Raw genomic sequence first — 16,303 nt, 5'->3', positions numbered from 1 at the left:
CTACAGTTTAAAGCAGTGCCAACAATGCCAACACTGAAATCATGTAGTTTTTGGAACAATGGGGACAATTTTAACAAAGACCAAGGCTGCAGTCCTAACATAGTTTTATTTTCCTGTATTGAACAGGAAAGTTGGCTCACAATTGAAAAAAACAAACAAAATAAGAGAGGTGCCATGAATGGTTCTGTTTAGAGTGTCAACCACAGAAACGACAGTATTTGATAATACATTTAAACTATTCCACAAGGGTCATCACTGCATCTGCATACAGAGAGGCAAACTTTCAGCTTGGCTGAGCAGATTAGACCTCAACTGCAAAATCAGGTTTAATATAATACTGACCCAAATGAAGAGTAAAACTCAAATTTCCATTCCGTTCACTTTAATTCAGAAGTGTTAAATTAAAAAAAAAATACAAACATGAGCATCATTAGTTCATTTTATATTTGATGAGACAAAGTAAGGAGGGGGAAATGTAAAAAGGATAAAAAAGATGGCAACACAGTACTTTGTAAAATTCCCAGTCTGCTAGCAGAAGTACAAAGTCCTGACTGTTAAATTGTGTAAGTTACTTGAAAACAACTCAGAACCTTAGAATATAAAGCTAGAAAACATACCATTAAAGTTATCTATTTTTCAAGATCTAACACTGACTACGCTTAGATTTTTCAAAACAATTGTTTATTTCTTGCAATCACAACCCACTGCCTCAGTCAGGTCAGGCTCTGATGAATAAAGATGCTTCAGGCATGCATCAAGTGTGAATTTTGGACTTCTGCCTTAAAAACCATCTCAAATTCCTGCAATCTGAGCTACAAGAGAAAGGTCTTTGCTAGCAGCCAGGAGAAGGTGCATCACTTCTGCAGGTAATGATCACAAAGCCAAAGGATTCTCCCTTCTGGCAGTAGAGGGCAGTGCCAGACACACTTACAGATGTACAATTCTACAAGCATGAGATGTAAAACTCCATGACTGGTGTTCTGGGGCTTACCTTCTCTAGTGGGCAGTGTGTGCTGTCTCTGAGAAATGGCAGTAGATTTGGACGATCATATTCAGCATAAAGACTGATCTGTTTTTCATGATACCGTTGTCCTTTATGGTGGTCTCTTTTGAAAAGCTTGTGCAAATACTAAAAATCAAAAGAAGAAAGGGAATTCAGAAACTCTCCCACAACATTATTTGGACTGTATAAAAAACTCCTCATTAAATTCCTCAGGAATACACTAACACATACTAAAAGGCACAAAGATTAAATCCTGATTCAAAAGGCTGATTTTTTTTCCCCCAAAGTACTCTCATCACAGCATTCTCCATTATTAACTCCGTAAAACAGGTTCTTAGCAACATTTGAGTAAATGTCCTTTAATCTTCACAGATTTTGAATTTGATGGAAAACTTTGGAGAAATACATCAAATGAAACATTTATTTACCTAGATATGCTTGACCATTATGGGTAAGTTTAAATTATGAACATTTTAACCAAAGTACTGGTCCTATAAATAGAGGGGTGAAGGCCATTCTTCCTCTATGAGCAAAAAAAAAAAAAGAAAAAACACTTAAGAATAATCTGGAGGGTCACTGGTATCCAAAGGGAAGCAGACTCCACACTTTGAAACAAATGCATGCCCTCCATAAACTGAGGGCATCCTCTTTGAAAAGCTCGTGGGCTGCAGGCTGCACACTTCATAGAGTTGTTTGCTATAATCAGATCTCTAACTCATAAACTCGCTCTCTCCAGCAGATCGATCGATGCCTTGAGCCCCAATACAGCAGCAAGTTAAAACTTCCCTCCCTAATACAGCCCGAGATCACAGTTACATGTTAAGCATTCTACCAACAGCACGCTCCAACTGAAGGGTTGCTCTCAGAATAGCAATTTGGAGCCACAGTTGTTCTGACGTATTGTAATTCTGCACAAAGCAGAACAGTCCTGCAGAGTATGGAATTTACTGCTCTAGATAAGCAGTTCGCTGTCTTTATGGAACAGAAAAACCTGCTTCAGAGTTGCATCCAATATCCAACCCCACTTCTATGTAAGGAAAGAGGAAGTGGGAAGCAAGCAAAAAGGAACTGACCAGAGAGGACAAGCATCTGCAATGCAAATAAGGAATACCTCAGAGGATCTTAACCAAAAAGCAGTACATTACCAAGTTCTCACGTGTATACACTGTCAGATTATTTTACTATTGTAAAAATGCAATGATCATGGTAGAAAGTGGATGAGCAGAAGCAGCCACTTTGGTTGTGATGATTCATGAAATTTCAGTATCGTGTGCACACTGACACAGCATACACACATGGGACCATAGAATCCTTAGAGCTGAAAGGGATCATGGAAGGTCATCTAACCCAACTCCCCTGCAATGAACATGGACACCACAGACAGATCAGGCTGCCCAGGGTCTGAACCAGCCTCACACTGATAGTCTCCAGGGACAGGGCATCAACCACATCTCTGGGCAACCTGTTCCACACCACTGTCACTGTCAAATATTTTTTCCTTGTATCTAACCTAAATCTACTCTATTTGAGCTTGAAACCATTTCCCCTTGTTCTATCACCACAGACCCTGCTAAAGAGTCTGTCTCCTGTAGCTCCCCTTTAAATACTGAAAGGCCACCTCGTCACCAGGTCACCTCGTGGACTCCTTGCTGGAGAGCCCCAGCTCTTTCAACCTGTCCTCGAAGGAGAGGTGATCTATAACAGATGTGTCCTGCAGATATCTTATCCAGCTCAAAGTGAAACTAGTAAAATATAGAAGTTTTTACCACATGCTGTAGTTCAGGTCTGTTTTCTAGCTCTTCAACAACTCTGTCAATCTGCAAGAAAACAAAAAATCCAAAGATTAGCAAATCTCTGTGAACATCACATTCACAGAATTGAAAGGGGGATGAAAAATGCAAGCAGCACTGGATCATTGAAACATGAACTTGTCATACTCACAGAAATTTTATCTTCATTATCCAAAAGCATGTCCACTGCTTTCTAAAGTAAAGAAAGAAAATCCAGGTAAGCAATAGGTATGCACATTTTGTCACTCTTGATTACAGCACTATGCTTGTTCACTGATGGGTATCGGATGGACGCTGCAGACTTATTCTTCTCAGCAGCATTAATTCGGAAAGCAGTTTGCATAACAACAGCACTCTCCAACAGCAGAGCATTACAGGTAAACAAACACGTAATGTACTCATCCAGAATACCTGTCCAAAGTTCACACACTAAAAGTAATCAGTTCTGTGCACTAACACTGCAGGTACAGTATGCCCATTGAGTCATGGCTCACAGAAGATCATAGGCAAATGCTGAAGAAATACTATTTGTCCAAATGCAAAAGTCAGCTGCAGAGTGATGGCTGTATAGGAAACACACAGCTCAACTTGCCTTACAATTGGATTCCCCCAGCCTATCTGCACACTGCTACTGCTACTGTAACAGGAGCAGCCAAGATCACGTAAACAAGAGTAGCCATCAGGGTGCCTGCTCTGCTTCCACTTATAAAATCAAATTTTGGTTCAATAAAACCAAATAAACTCAATAAAACAATAAAAGCATCATCAGATGCTTGATATAACTCATTATATTTATTTTTTAAAAATGATACACTATACCAAATACTCATCTTTGGTATAGATTGCTCCATATTTTAGTTCCAGTGCTGAAACAACAGCTGCACAGAAACAGATGATCTACTTGTTTTCTTCCAAGGATCATAGAGATTGTTTCCCCAAGTACCAAACAGATTCTTTTCCCAGCACGCATACAAAAGCTCATTTGCTGAGGTTTTAGACAACTGGGAAGAAAGAAGATTGAATTTGGCACCATATGCACACTTTTTGATTTTTGAGATTTAAGTTAATGACTACACAAACTTCCAGAAACAGAGTAATTAATTACAATGAAAAAAAAAAAGTGCAAAATACATTCAAAATCTGCTCACACCAAATTAACTGCTTACTACATCTGGCACCTCAGCAGTGTGAACTGAGGAGAAACGCAGAAAAACATCTTTGTGTAAGTCTACCTGCACAAATGATCTCAGCACTGGCACTCTTCTCACTGTGAGTGACACTCAAATGGAAATACAAAAGAAAAACTTCATCCCTGGATTAATCACTGTGCAGTCCAGGCAAACATCTCCTTGTCTCAGAATGTATCCAGATGCAATAAAACAACTCCATGCTTCACTGCTATCTTTAAGCTAATTTATTCATAATTTGTGAAGGTGAAAGTGAATATTAAAAGCACCGTACCTCTGAATCAAAATCCATGAGCAGAACAATTTTATCTTTGATGGAACTGAACAGATTGTGCTTGTGGATCAACTGGAAGACGTCTTTGTGTCTGAGAGTTAGGTAAATTTCTAGGGCTCTGCCATAGCGCTGGTCATACGTATACCTGCCAAAAAGCAGCCTTGTAATTTATGTGACCTAAGTGCAAGAAAATCACCTCTGAGAGGAAAACAAATATACATCAGAATGGAAAACATATTAGGATGGTACTTGATTTTATGAACATGTGAATAGTTGCCAGTTTTTTTAATAATGAGGAATAGCACTGTGCAACTCCATTTATGTAAGTCACAGTATTCATGTTCTGCGGTTCCTGCATTTTCACTGCCTCCTGTTTTAAAACCACAGGGAAAGCTACACAGAAACAGTAGCTTTTCTAATTTTGGAAGCCACCTGAAAACCACTTCAGAGCAAAATAAAATTTAAAAAAAAAACAGCAATGAACACACAAAAAACCAACCCATATTGCTCTCTTAAAACTTTGGGACAGACAGTAACAGAGCAGCAGACAGTAGCTCTGCCTTCTTCAAAAGAGGGTGTATGAAGATAACTCAATATAGGTGGGCATCAGGCTGAGAAAACTGAAGAACTGTATCCTTGTAAGAAGTACTTTAGAACCAGATCAGCTTTAACACATTTTCTAGTCACATATTTCCAGCCATGCAGTAAACTTAAATATACTATTTTTGAAACAGAGGGGAAAAAGAAAAACAGATTATCTTCCTGTTATTTTCCTCTTCCCAAAAAAGACTTCCTCAGGCAGCACAGAGAGAAACGTAGGCTATTTGCTTTGGAAAGAGAAGTAGCAAATCCAATCTCATACTAAACTCTTTGCGTTCATACACTGCAACACTGCAACACAGCAAGGATCTCTGTTAAGAGACTTAGACAAATATTTATAACCTACTGTATCCTATCTCAAGCACACTTTCTGTAATAGGAGTTTTAAATTGTACTCACAGTTCTGCAAGGGTTCTTAACAACGTCCTGTTTTGTGGATCTTTCTTCAGGTGATCTACTACAGCTTGAACTATGATTGTGTTGTTGTAGAGGTCTCCAGGCCACTCTTTTATCAGGGTTGCAAACCCCTAAAAGTATAAGAGATTGTAACAGAAACAGAAATAAGTGCCTAAGGAACATTTCAAACATCAAAGCCCCAGCTAAGCCTCTGAGATGATACATGCTGTGCTACACCTCTAAGCCACTTCTACATGCCCACAAACACACACAGCGTATAGATTTTCCTTCTCAGGGCAACGTTATCAAGATTCATGAAGCTGGGTCTCTTTCAGGTGTTGCTCGCTTTGTGAAGCAGGTGGGCTACTTGTTTTACATTAAACAACTAAAAATAATAGTATTCCTAGTAAGTAAACAATCCTAAAAGATTAGTGTTCTCTGAAAAACATTTTACTTATTCTTCTGTAAGCAAACAAAAAGTGTCTTTTTTTGCTATCGTGGAATCGTTCATTGACAACCTGTTTGAACACAATGATTTCTACACTGCTGAGTGTGCTTTGCTTGCAACTGCTGCTACATGTGGACACGTCTGGCTGCAGTACCTCATAGTCACTCTCCAAAAACTCATGCAGGACCATCTCATAGATAAGAGGTTTCAAAACCGGATCCCGTCTGGGCAAGTAACGACTAATTGCCTGCAGGAACAAAAAGAGCAAAGATTAAGAAGGGGTATGATATATAACAGCCTAGTATTTTAATGATAGAAATAAGAGTTGTTGGGAAACAAACAACAAAGCCATGCACAAAACATAGTTTTTAGTGAACACTGGAAAAACTGTATGCTCTGATTTGTAACCAGTATCCATTACCATTTGCTTTAAGATGGCACACATTGGAAACATATAACTTACCTGAAAGAAATTTCATTAGATAGATAGTGGTAAGATACTAGTTGGAATGGGAAAATGAGCCACTGGACTTACCAAGGTGTAACTACTGACTTGCAGTCATTAGAGAATAAAACAAACACAAAATACCCTTCAGAAAAAGTTCTCAAAATCCATTTTGCCTAGTCTTTCCACTATATCTTGTAAAAAAGTATGAGCACTCATAGTCTTTTTCATAGTTGAAAGACACTTAATTTGTGACTTACTGTGAAGCCATTACAGTTTTGAAGAGTTTTGTTTCACTAGCTATTTTTATGCACCTGAATAAAAATTAATTTGAGAATAGACCTCTCCAAGGAAATTCTGAATGAATGTGACCTGTTGCTCTACAGAAGGTGTTAAGAAACTGCATGCTGACAGCTGGGAGACAGGAATCTGCCCAAATTAATTAGCTCATGCCATGGAATTTCAGCACAGCTTCTTATTTACCACTACTATTCCACACAAAAAGAGGCCAAGGTTATTACAGCCTGCCAAAACAAACCCTACCACTACTTGCCATGCTGGGACTCTGGGGTTTATAGCTGAAAGCCCAGCACCGATGAAATTCCTCCAAACACTCGGAGAAATTGCCTGTTGCCCACTAACAGAACACGTTGAGGAGCATTTCATTACTGAGGCTGCTTGAACAAAGCAGAAAAAATAACATCACACTACAACACAGGTTGGTGTGGCTTTACAAACAATGATTATTTGCAACCAATTCTGCCAGTACTTGACTTTGAAGTGCAGCGTGCTGCCAACACCAGCTCTCACCATCTGTCAAAGAATTTAACAGCTACCTTGGGGCACAGCCCTGCCAGCTGCCCCAGGGAACCAAACCACAAAGAAAGCAAGCTGGATGTCAGCTGGAGGCTTGAAGAAAAGATTCCCACACTGCTGTTCTCATACCCCCTTCCTGCTTTACTGTCACCTCCTAAGCAAACAGCTTCAGTGGAAAGGCTTTGCTGCAGTTTCTGACTCTGGTTTGCCAGCACCACCCACTGAGGAGCAGAGGCAGCAGGCTCTTCACGTGGGGCCAGAGCAATGCAGATAGGAAACCACTTTGGCCCCAAGTCCCACTGCTTCAAAGGGAAATCACAACCACCTCCTGCAGCCCGGCTCCTGTGCCCAGCGAAGACAGAAAAGCATCCAAATAATTTTTGAGCCAAGGCACAAAGCTGAACTAAAACCTGTGCTGGAGGTTACAGACTCTCCCTATTTTATCTTTAAGCAGTAGTTAAAGAGTGAGGTCAGAGAGACAAAAAAGCTACAGAATTGGGATGCCTTTATATCAATTCCTCAGCCACACAGGGAAACTGACTTTAAGTGAAAAGAAGATACTACATACGGAAGCATTTTCTTTTTTCTTTCTTCTTCACACATGCTTTCAGACTTCTGATCAATAAAAGCTGGATATACACAAGAAATCACATATAGAAGGTGACATGAGATAGCCTAAAACATCTCACCAATAAGCCCAAACCACAGACACGTATTCCTCAGAGGATACTTCTGAGATGAAATAGGCTGTCTGGATAATGCTGCTCACTGCTAAGCCCACCAAGTCAAGTGAAGCCTTTGAAGTGTCCTCTAGCCAACATTTTGGTCATTAAAACATCCCTGCTGCCACCTGATCATCCTGCACCCCCGCTGAAAGTCACTGCTGCCACAGCAGAATCAACAGCATGGAGCATATCCCCCATGCCACAATCAACAGCACTCACAGTTTGACCTCCTCCAACAAATCCGCCTCAATCCAGGCTCAAGGAACCCTGGACCTAATGCTGCAGTGATTCATGCACAAGCTCAAGACTCCATCAGGGTAACACTGCCAGAGGAGCAGAGGAGCAGATCGCCTCATGGCCCTAAAATTTCGAAACTGCTGTTTAACAATTTACCTGCAGAATTGAGAATCACCAAGATACCAAAATGCAGCCTTGATAGCCAAGTAGGATTTTTTAATATAGTACACTCAAAAAACCCTAAACTCACAAGCTATACTGCAACCATCAGGTTTCAGGCAACAGCTTGCAGATGAAGGGAAAAATCTTTAAGGAAATTTGCTTTTGAAATGCACAAATAATTCCAGAGAATGACAGCGTAATACAACCATTCCAAAGATAAGAGCTAAACTTCAAAAGTTCATGTAATTTTATTTCTTGGTCCTAGAAAACATTTTGTCTCTTCATCAAGACTAAAAGCCTTTACAGCCCAATTATATTATTGTGTTTCATAGCTGCTGGTGGGATAAATACGTAAGAAATTCAAATAACATAATAAAAGAAATCACATGCATTACAAGAATTTAGATCTGGCTAAACTTACTTCATGTACCCTTAATAACCTGGGAAAACTTGTATGAAATTGCAATAGTAAAATAAGAAAGGCAACTTCCAGAACTGCAACCTGAAGCTGAATGATGTAACATACTGTACTTTATGTTTTCCTAAGTCCATTTCCAAGGGATCTGAAAAAACCATCAACCACTTAGAAAGGCAGTAATTTAGTAGAGATTTTTTTTGCAGCAAACGTGCAAATATTTTTATATTTTACAGTCCGTTGGATGACATAAGTGGAATCAAGAAAAACATCCATTCCAGACATTTGTATCTACAGACAAAATAAAACCAATAGAACTATGAAGCAGCGTATCAAAATTTCACCCGTACCTGCACTCAAGTCCTTTACTGGATTGAAATAAAAAGACAGAAGCATGTGATTTCACCTTCCAGTGTGGCAAAGAGTGCACCGAACCACTAAGAACTCATCTAAAAGGCAAGGCTGTTCTTGCATTGGTGTGACTAACACAAAAGCCGTGCATTTCTAAAAACCATAACGCTGAAACACTTCCACTCTTTGAACAGAATTAAACAGCTTAAAACCAGCAAGGGACTGCACACTGTGACATCTTAATAATATGTCCTTTTTGGCTCATTGAGTTTGAATAGGAAGACATCAAATTCAGAAATAAACGTACGTGCATCACCAAAGGGAGACTGCATACTGTTTTCTACAGGTTTGGCAGTGACAGCAGTGTATAGTCTTATATCCCAAGGCAATTTATTAACTGAGAATCTCACATTAAACATACACCATCATGGTAGCTGGCTTCCTACCAGCAAAAACACGAGACAGGGCAGACTGCTTCTCTTTTACCACCATTTCTAGCAAGGAACAAACTGAGATCATCCGGTACCATGTTAGCACAGGCAGAGCAAGTCACCACCAGAAACAGGAACACAACTAGCTTAAATCTTAGTTCAACAACAGTCTGTTGATTCTCTTAGCACGTTTTCTAATTTAAACACTGCACAAGAAACAAATACCTCCCTTTCCTCTTCACCTGGTGGCAGGATATGAATGCTTCCTGGTGCTTGAGGTACGCAGGGGTCAACTGCTGGGGGATGGCCACCTGCACACCTGTATCCACCTGCACATCTGTATCCCTGTCCCTAAGCTTCCTAAGACCGCTATTCCACAAACTGCAGAGATCAAATCTGTCCAAACGACCTCTAGAGGCATGACTGATATCCAGCTCTGCGTGCTGTAGTGGAAGGCCTGGCTTCACCTTCAATCACCCACTCTGCCACGGAGAGTGCAGGCTGAGGACTGCAATCTTTAATGGCCTTCTCATCCACAATTGGCCAATTCTCAGGCCAAGACCAGGCCCTAAAGACACAGGCCCTCTAGCAGACCCCCTTTTTGTCCCAGTACGGTCATGCAGAGGATGCCGGGCGCTCTTCTCCCTATCTCTCTCCTCCAGGATCAGGGCAGAAGAGGTGCTGAAGGACAGCTGATACAACTCTTGAAACTCAACAGTTTTTAACGATTACGTCTCCCTTGGCTGCCTGTGGGGTATCAGCACGCTCTGCCCCCTCTGCTGCTGTCTAGCACAGACAGCTAGCTGCAGGGTGCTCAAGAACCCCTGCCCTGACCCTCTTGGTATTTTCCAGGCAGCTGCAGGGTGGCTGAGAACCCCTCCCCAGAGCCCCCACTCCATGGTACATTCTTGCAACCATCTCCCAACTGCCATGTTTTGGTTTCCATGGGACACTCAGAACCCCTGAGAGGAGAGAGCGAGTGACGCTTGCACGTCAGAAAGCTTCTCCTATCTGAGATGGAGCAACCGCCCTTCAAGAAGAGGCGGCCGATGGGCAACGACATCGAGCCCATGGAGGTGGACCCGCCTGGCAGTGACACAGAGCCAATGGAGGTGGATCTGCCTCCGGAGGATGACATGATGGAGGTGGATCCACCTCCGCTGCTGCAGCTCAGCCAGCACGGCACCACTGCCAGGCCGATCAGAAAGAGATCGCGCCCCAGGCATCACCGGGGCGCCAGGATCCGTCCACCTCCATCCAAACGGCCGCCTCGACGCCGGCGCTGATGCTCCCACCCCGTAAGTTTGCTCTCATCCAAGAGAGCCCCAGCTCAGGGGCACCCTGTGGGCTCACGCAGAGCCTCCATTTCCTGGTCGTTCTTCTTTTTGCAGCCAAGGCTCCTATGAGTCCGTCCTTCCCATCCCCCTCCCTTGTCCCTTCCCAAGTCCTCTTATCTCTTCTTCACTGAATCCTGAGGAAGAGAGCAGGGCAGGGACTGCCATCCTCTGAGCTGCTGTGAGGAGGCAGCAGAACGAGTCCAGCAGAGGGACCTCGACTATTGGGGACACTGAACAACGCAGAGGCACAAGGATCCTGTAAGTTTACCATTACCCAGGAGGGCCCCAACTCAGGGCCATCCCATGGGCTCACATGGAGCCTCCATTTCCTGGTAACTCATCTTTTCACAGATGAGGCTTCCATGAGCCCATCCTTCCCGTCCCACTCCCTCATCCCTCCCCAGGGTGGGAGGAAGAGCCAGAAGTGACAGAGGCAGTTGCTGGTGTGAAGAAGCAGAGTTTGTTTGGGACAGGAGGAAGTCCTGAATTTCAGCAGGAAGATGCAGCCCAGATGCTTCACTTGGACTTTTTGTTCAAGAATCAACGGTTAATCAACAATCAATTTAAAACAGAAATGCAAAATAATAAAAAAAGTAAAAAAAAACACAAAATAAACAAATTTTCTTTTTTAAAAAGAAAAATAATAACTGTCTTTTTTTTTTTTTTTTTTTTTTTGGAATTTTAGAGTTTGTATGCAGATTCCCATGCCCCCTCTTTTCTCCCCCATATAGGATTGTACCCTAGAGCAAGACACACTGCCCTCATTTCCAGCCCCAGGAGCCATTGAGAGAACTGCACAGACTACGGGTGTCCCCTTGCCCTGCCTCATCACCCTCTGCTATGTGGAGGGGATAGTTTACATACACATCATCTAGAAAAGAGTAAAGAGCCCATTTTGACTGTAGAAAAGATAGTCTGACAGAATCATACGGACTATATGGTTTCTTAATTACATCCTGCTGAAACTTAGCTTTCCAGACAAACAAAACCAATAATAGCAGCAGTGTTACCACTTCATTAGCTGTAAAAAAGCAGGATCAAAGATTGAGAAAAATCAGCTAACAGCTGTATAAGGAATCAAGCTTTTAATTCTGCAGCAGGATACATATCTCCGAAGAAATGTTTCAAATAGCTGTTTTATTTTAACTCATACATTCTTCCAGAATGAAACTGGTAACCTATTTCCTTCACCTATTTTGGTTAAAAATTAAGCCAAAACACATGAAGCCAAAATACGTGAAGAATACATTTTAAATGGGAAACATTTTGCAAAGAAAAAGAAAAAAAAAAGAGAAGGAAAGAGGAATAAAAGAGAGGAAAAGAGGAAAAAAGAGAGCAAAAGAGGGAATGAAAAGCCTAGAGAAGGTGCCACAGAGACCTCATTGCTAACTTCCAGTACTTAAAGGGAGCTTATAAAGAGGAGGGAAATAAACTTTTTATAAAGGTAGACAGTGATAGGACAAGGAGGAATTACTTTAAATGAAAAGAGGGGATATGAGGTTAGATGTCAGGGGGAAACTGTTCAGTGGGAGGGTGGTGAGGTGCTGGAACAGGCTGCTCACAGGATCTGTGGATGTCCCATCCCTGGAGGTGTTTCAGGCCCTTGGTAAGCCTGAATTGGGCCCTTGGTGATCTGTTCGAGTGCCTGATTTAGTGGTTGGCAACCCTGCCCACAAGCAGGGGGTTGGAACTAGACGATCTCTGAGGTCCCATCCAACCCAAGCCATTCTATGATTCTGTAATTTTTCCCTAAATTACTCGGCTATTTAACTATTTTTTGACAATTAAAGCCTTGGCTCTGCTGTAAGGGACTTTGGATGCTCAGGAAAGGCTGCTACTCACAGAGGCTTTTCTGTGTAAAAGCTGAGGTAGGATTTTTGAAGACATACTCGAAGGAAGTGAAAATGAAATGGGAATGATGTATTTAACTGTAAGCATCTGTGAAAGTAAAGCCCCTGGGGGTGGGTCTTCTACTTGTGGGCTGTCAACAAGTTAAAAATAGGTAGCTGAGTACCTGGGGTATGCTTTGCCTCCAACCCTGTTTGGAGGCTTGTTAACATACACCTATCAACCTGAGTGACAGCTGTACAACTCAGGATGTGGTGCAAGAATTTCAAAGGCAGTGTCTTGTGCTACCACATTAGTCATTAAATGTCAATTCTTTAGATACTTGCTCAAAACATGAAGGAAATAGAGCATGCCAATTACCTCAGCTGAGAGATACAAATAAACTTACCTTAAGTTGACCTATTTCTTTAAACTTGTAAACTTCAAATTCCCAGAGTTCTGTGTTTTTGCCAAGAATTTTCTGGCACTTTCTGGGAGAAAAACGAAAGGGGAGAGAACAGAAGTTCATACACAGAATAACACAAATGTGACAGCATTATTGCAAGGATTTATTTTCCCTACCAGACTCTTTCAAATTTCACTAATTTTGGAGAGCAATTGCTTCAAGCAATGTCATTGCATTCAAAAGAATTTGACATCTTACTATGCATTCATCCTTACTGACTAGGGTTGTACTAGAGATTTCACTCACAAAGTAAAATTAAGCACTTAAAGATATACATACACATACATACATATTGAAATACAAACCTTAGGCAATTTCTTATCTTTTAGGTAATCAAATCTGTCTTTTTGGTTACACCCACAGAACCAGAAACTATCTTCTGATGGTCTCACATGCAACTGACACACTAATAAGATTGTCAACATCTAAAGGAAACCTCAATGTTGAAAATTTAGTGTAATTTTGAAAAAATCACAGGTTACTTTCTAAAAAATATGCCTCAATTTCAATTAAACTTAGGAAAGATTCCAATAACTTTCAGGTCCCTACAGGCAAGAAAATAAAGGACACAGTAATACGTCTGTATGTTTTCGAACTTTAGAAACTCCAGAACACACAGAAAACAACAGCACAAAATACTTCAGAATCAGTAATTGCTCTCACTGTTTCTTACAGACACACTTCAGCCAGCAAAGAAAGTCTTTAATACGCTACCGAGCAGCCAAGTCATGCTCTCCTTTCTCCACTAGGTGATTTATATAGGCTAAGCCTATGTCCTAAAGGGAATAAAAATAAGTAATTAGTTATAAAAGTTTGGAAGTCAAGTACTTTACTGCTACAGTAAGTCCCGTTTCAGCTACAGTCACTGTCACTATGTCAAGCACCAGTCCCTACATGGAAACTCTCAGTTCTACTTTAGAAGTAGGACCCACAGAACAGAACAGAACACAAAATATTAGCCTAGATACTCCAAGAACTCAAATCACAATGCTCTTTTACATCCTTTTCATAATCTTGTTGACACTAGGAAGACTACCACCTCTATATGCTAAAGATTGTTCAGAACACACAGCTGATCATTCAGTGCTTGCATTGGCTATCTCAAAAATAAGAACATCAACCAAAAATCTTCTCTACCAATATGAAGTTAGCAACAGACAAAAATCTTGGTTGAGAATATAAGCCCCAGGGATGCTTCATAAAGTAAAGGCATTACCAATAATTTTTCAGGAGTATGAAATATAATTGCACATTAAATTCAACTCCTCAAGAGTTTATCAGACATTTCAGCTCCAAAATAATTTGGTAGGCTCATAATACTAGAATCCTGTCCAACTGCTTGCCTTCTGCTGTAACCTCAATGCTGGCGTTAAGGTCAACGCATGCTACTGTACCCACTGCGTAACTTAAGAGTGCTATCACAAAACTCATTGTTTCAAACCGCAAAGAGAGTTATAAAATAAGAAGGTGCAGAGGGGTGGTGATTATAATCGTAGCCTAAACACAACCCAAGACAACCACAACACTGGTCAGGTGGTACATGTGGGATGCCATTGCTCTGATCACCGACAGGCAGTGAGAGCATGACTAGTTTTAAATCCCTGTACCCTCAAGCCTTCACTTAAGACTTGATATCAGCTTTCATTTTTTTCCATTAACAGCTTCTGCAGGTTTCACAACAGCCCTCAACAACTATGCTTGTATACGCCCACAATGAATTTCATTCCAGGAGAGGAAATTCTTGCAAATCAAGAGAAAAGTGTACTTTTTTTTTTCCTAATATATTGTCAAGTTGATTCTTAAGAAATCTCTATATCTTTTGCAAGGGTCACAAAGCAGCTAAATCATGCAAACTCTCGATAGGTAATCCATCAGGTCCATTAGGTCTTGGCTCAACTTCTGGACAGCATAAGAAAAGAATTTTTAAGATGTATGGATACTCTGTGTTCAAATTATAGAAATGTTACATTATCTACCTCCCACGTTTTGTCTTTAACACCAATACTCTTCGTTGCTCTTGGAAGGAACTATAAAAGTGGGAAATAACTGTATAGGTGGGAAATAACTATACAATAGAAAAGGAGTTTAACTATGTAATATAATGAGAATTGCAAAGGAACACGAGAGCTAGATGTGAAACTGCAGCAGAATTTCAGCAGCATTTAAAAGGTCGTCCAATTGCACCTTGGAAACTCCTGCCAAAACCCTGTCACACATACAGGGTAAAAGTTAGAGAAATGTGTCACCCCATGCTCTATCTCTAATATTGCAATAATTGTGCTTCTTGAACCACAGTAAATTTAATGCAGAAGTAAAAGCAAACAAAATCCCTATCAGCAGTCAGAGAAGTGAAATTCTTTTTAATGTCAATAGCACCTTTATAAAATCCACATCCTGTCATGTTTCATGCACTAACATTCCTGTTGTGCAGCTGAAACCAGGAAATCGAATGCTAGTCGGAGTATGCCTAACAGCTATTGTCTGGTGTGACACAGAACAGGGAATGCATTTGTAGCATCTCACAGTGCTCTAAAGGAAATCAGATACTTTGTTTTGAATAGAAGTTTTCAGACTTACCAAAATCTTGTGCTTTTTTATGGTTTTCTGACTGATCTCAGCTGCCATCAAGGCCTCCTGCATTCAGAAAGTAGAAAACAGAGATGCTAGCCATATACACAAACTTTCAATACAGAAAGGTCTAGAACTGCATACATCAATTTTTTTTTCTTTTTTTTTTTTTTTCCAGAGCAGGGTGTTTGAAGCAATAGAATTTTTAATGCCACGGTTGAATGAGCAGCTTTGAATTCATACCCAAACAAAAGCAGTCAACCAAAGAGAAAACTACTTTTGTTTCCATCTGGGTTCACTCCACATTACTATATTAGGATCAGATCTCAAGATTACAACAAGAAAGACAATGCAATCCCATTGGATCATTTTCAAATGAGAACTCTTCCCTACCAAAACGTGAAAAAAATCATCAGTATGGCAGTGGGGGAGGGGTATACAGCTCCCTACCCCAAAAGCCTTCTCCAGTCAGTATGACTTATATTTAAGTGTCATTTTTGCTTCCTTCTTCTACTTCAAATGCACAGAAACAAAGCTGCCACTTGTACAAACAAAATGAAACCTTTAACATACATTCTAACACTCATGCTACCTACTACCTTGAATAGCTTTCACAAAGGCACATGCACAGCTGTCATTTGCAAATTGCTGGAGTCTTCAGGGACCAGATGCTGTGATTTACATAACTGCAAAACTGCACTCATCACACAAGTTTGTTCTTCAGACACAAAAGCATCTGCAAAGATTCAAACAAACCTGCATGACGAGTACCATGATTGCATTAACAAAAGGTGTAAGTGCTGAATGGCACTTCTTTTTCTTATA

General features: G+C 40.7%; 1 protein-coding gene across 1 annotated transcript in view; it reads right to left on the bottom strand.

The window, feature by feature from the left end:
- Positions 1-16,303, bottom strand: part of VPS41 (VPS41 subunit of HOPS complex) — a 104,048-nt gene that overhangs the window by 16,824 nt on the left and 70,921 nt on the right. The window contains exons 14-22 of the mRNA XM_042888784.1: positions 15,488-15,544; positions 13,625-13,686; positions 12,854-12,935; positions 5,853-5,945; positions 5,254-5,381; positions 4,255-4,399; positions 2,945-2,986; positions 2,770-2,820; positions 992-1,129 (exon numbers count right to left, since the gene is read on the bottom strand). Of these exons, the coding sequence (XP_042744718.1) occupies positions 992-1,129; positions 2,770-2,820; positions 2,945-2,986; positions 4,255-4,399; positions 5,254-5,381; positions 5,853-5,945; positions 12,854-12,935; positions 13,625-13,686; positions 15,488-15,544 (798 nt within the window). The remainder of the gene's footprint in view (positions 1-991; positions 1,130-2,769; positions 2,821-2,944; positions 2,987-4,254; positions 4,400-5,253; positions 5,382-5,852; positions 5,946-12,853; positions 12,936-13,624; positions 13,687-15,487; positions 15,545-16,303) is intronic.

This window comes from Lagopus leucura, unplaced genomic scaffold (genome assembly GCF_019238085.1).
Source record: "Lagopus leucura isolate 7727_CA_CO unplaced genomic scaffold, USGS_WTPT01 Super-Scaffold_100157, whole genome shotgun sequence".
Classification (NCBI taxonomy): Eukaryota; Metazoa; Chordata; class Aves; order Galliformes; family Phasianidae; genus Lagopus; species Lagopus leucura.
This window is presented reverse-complemented; position numbering and strand designations above follow the sequence as displayed.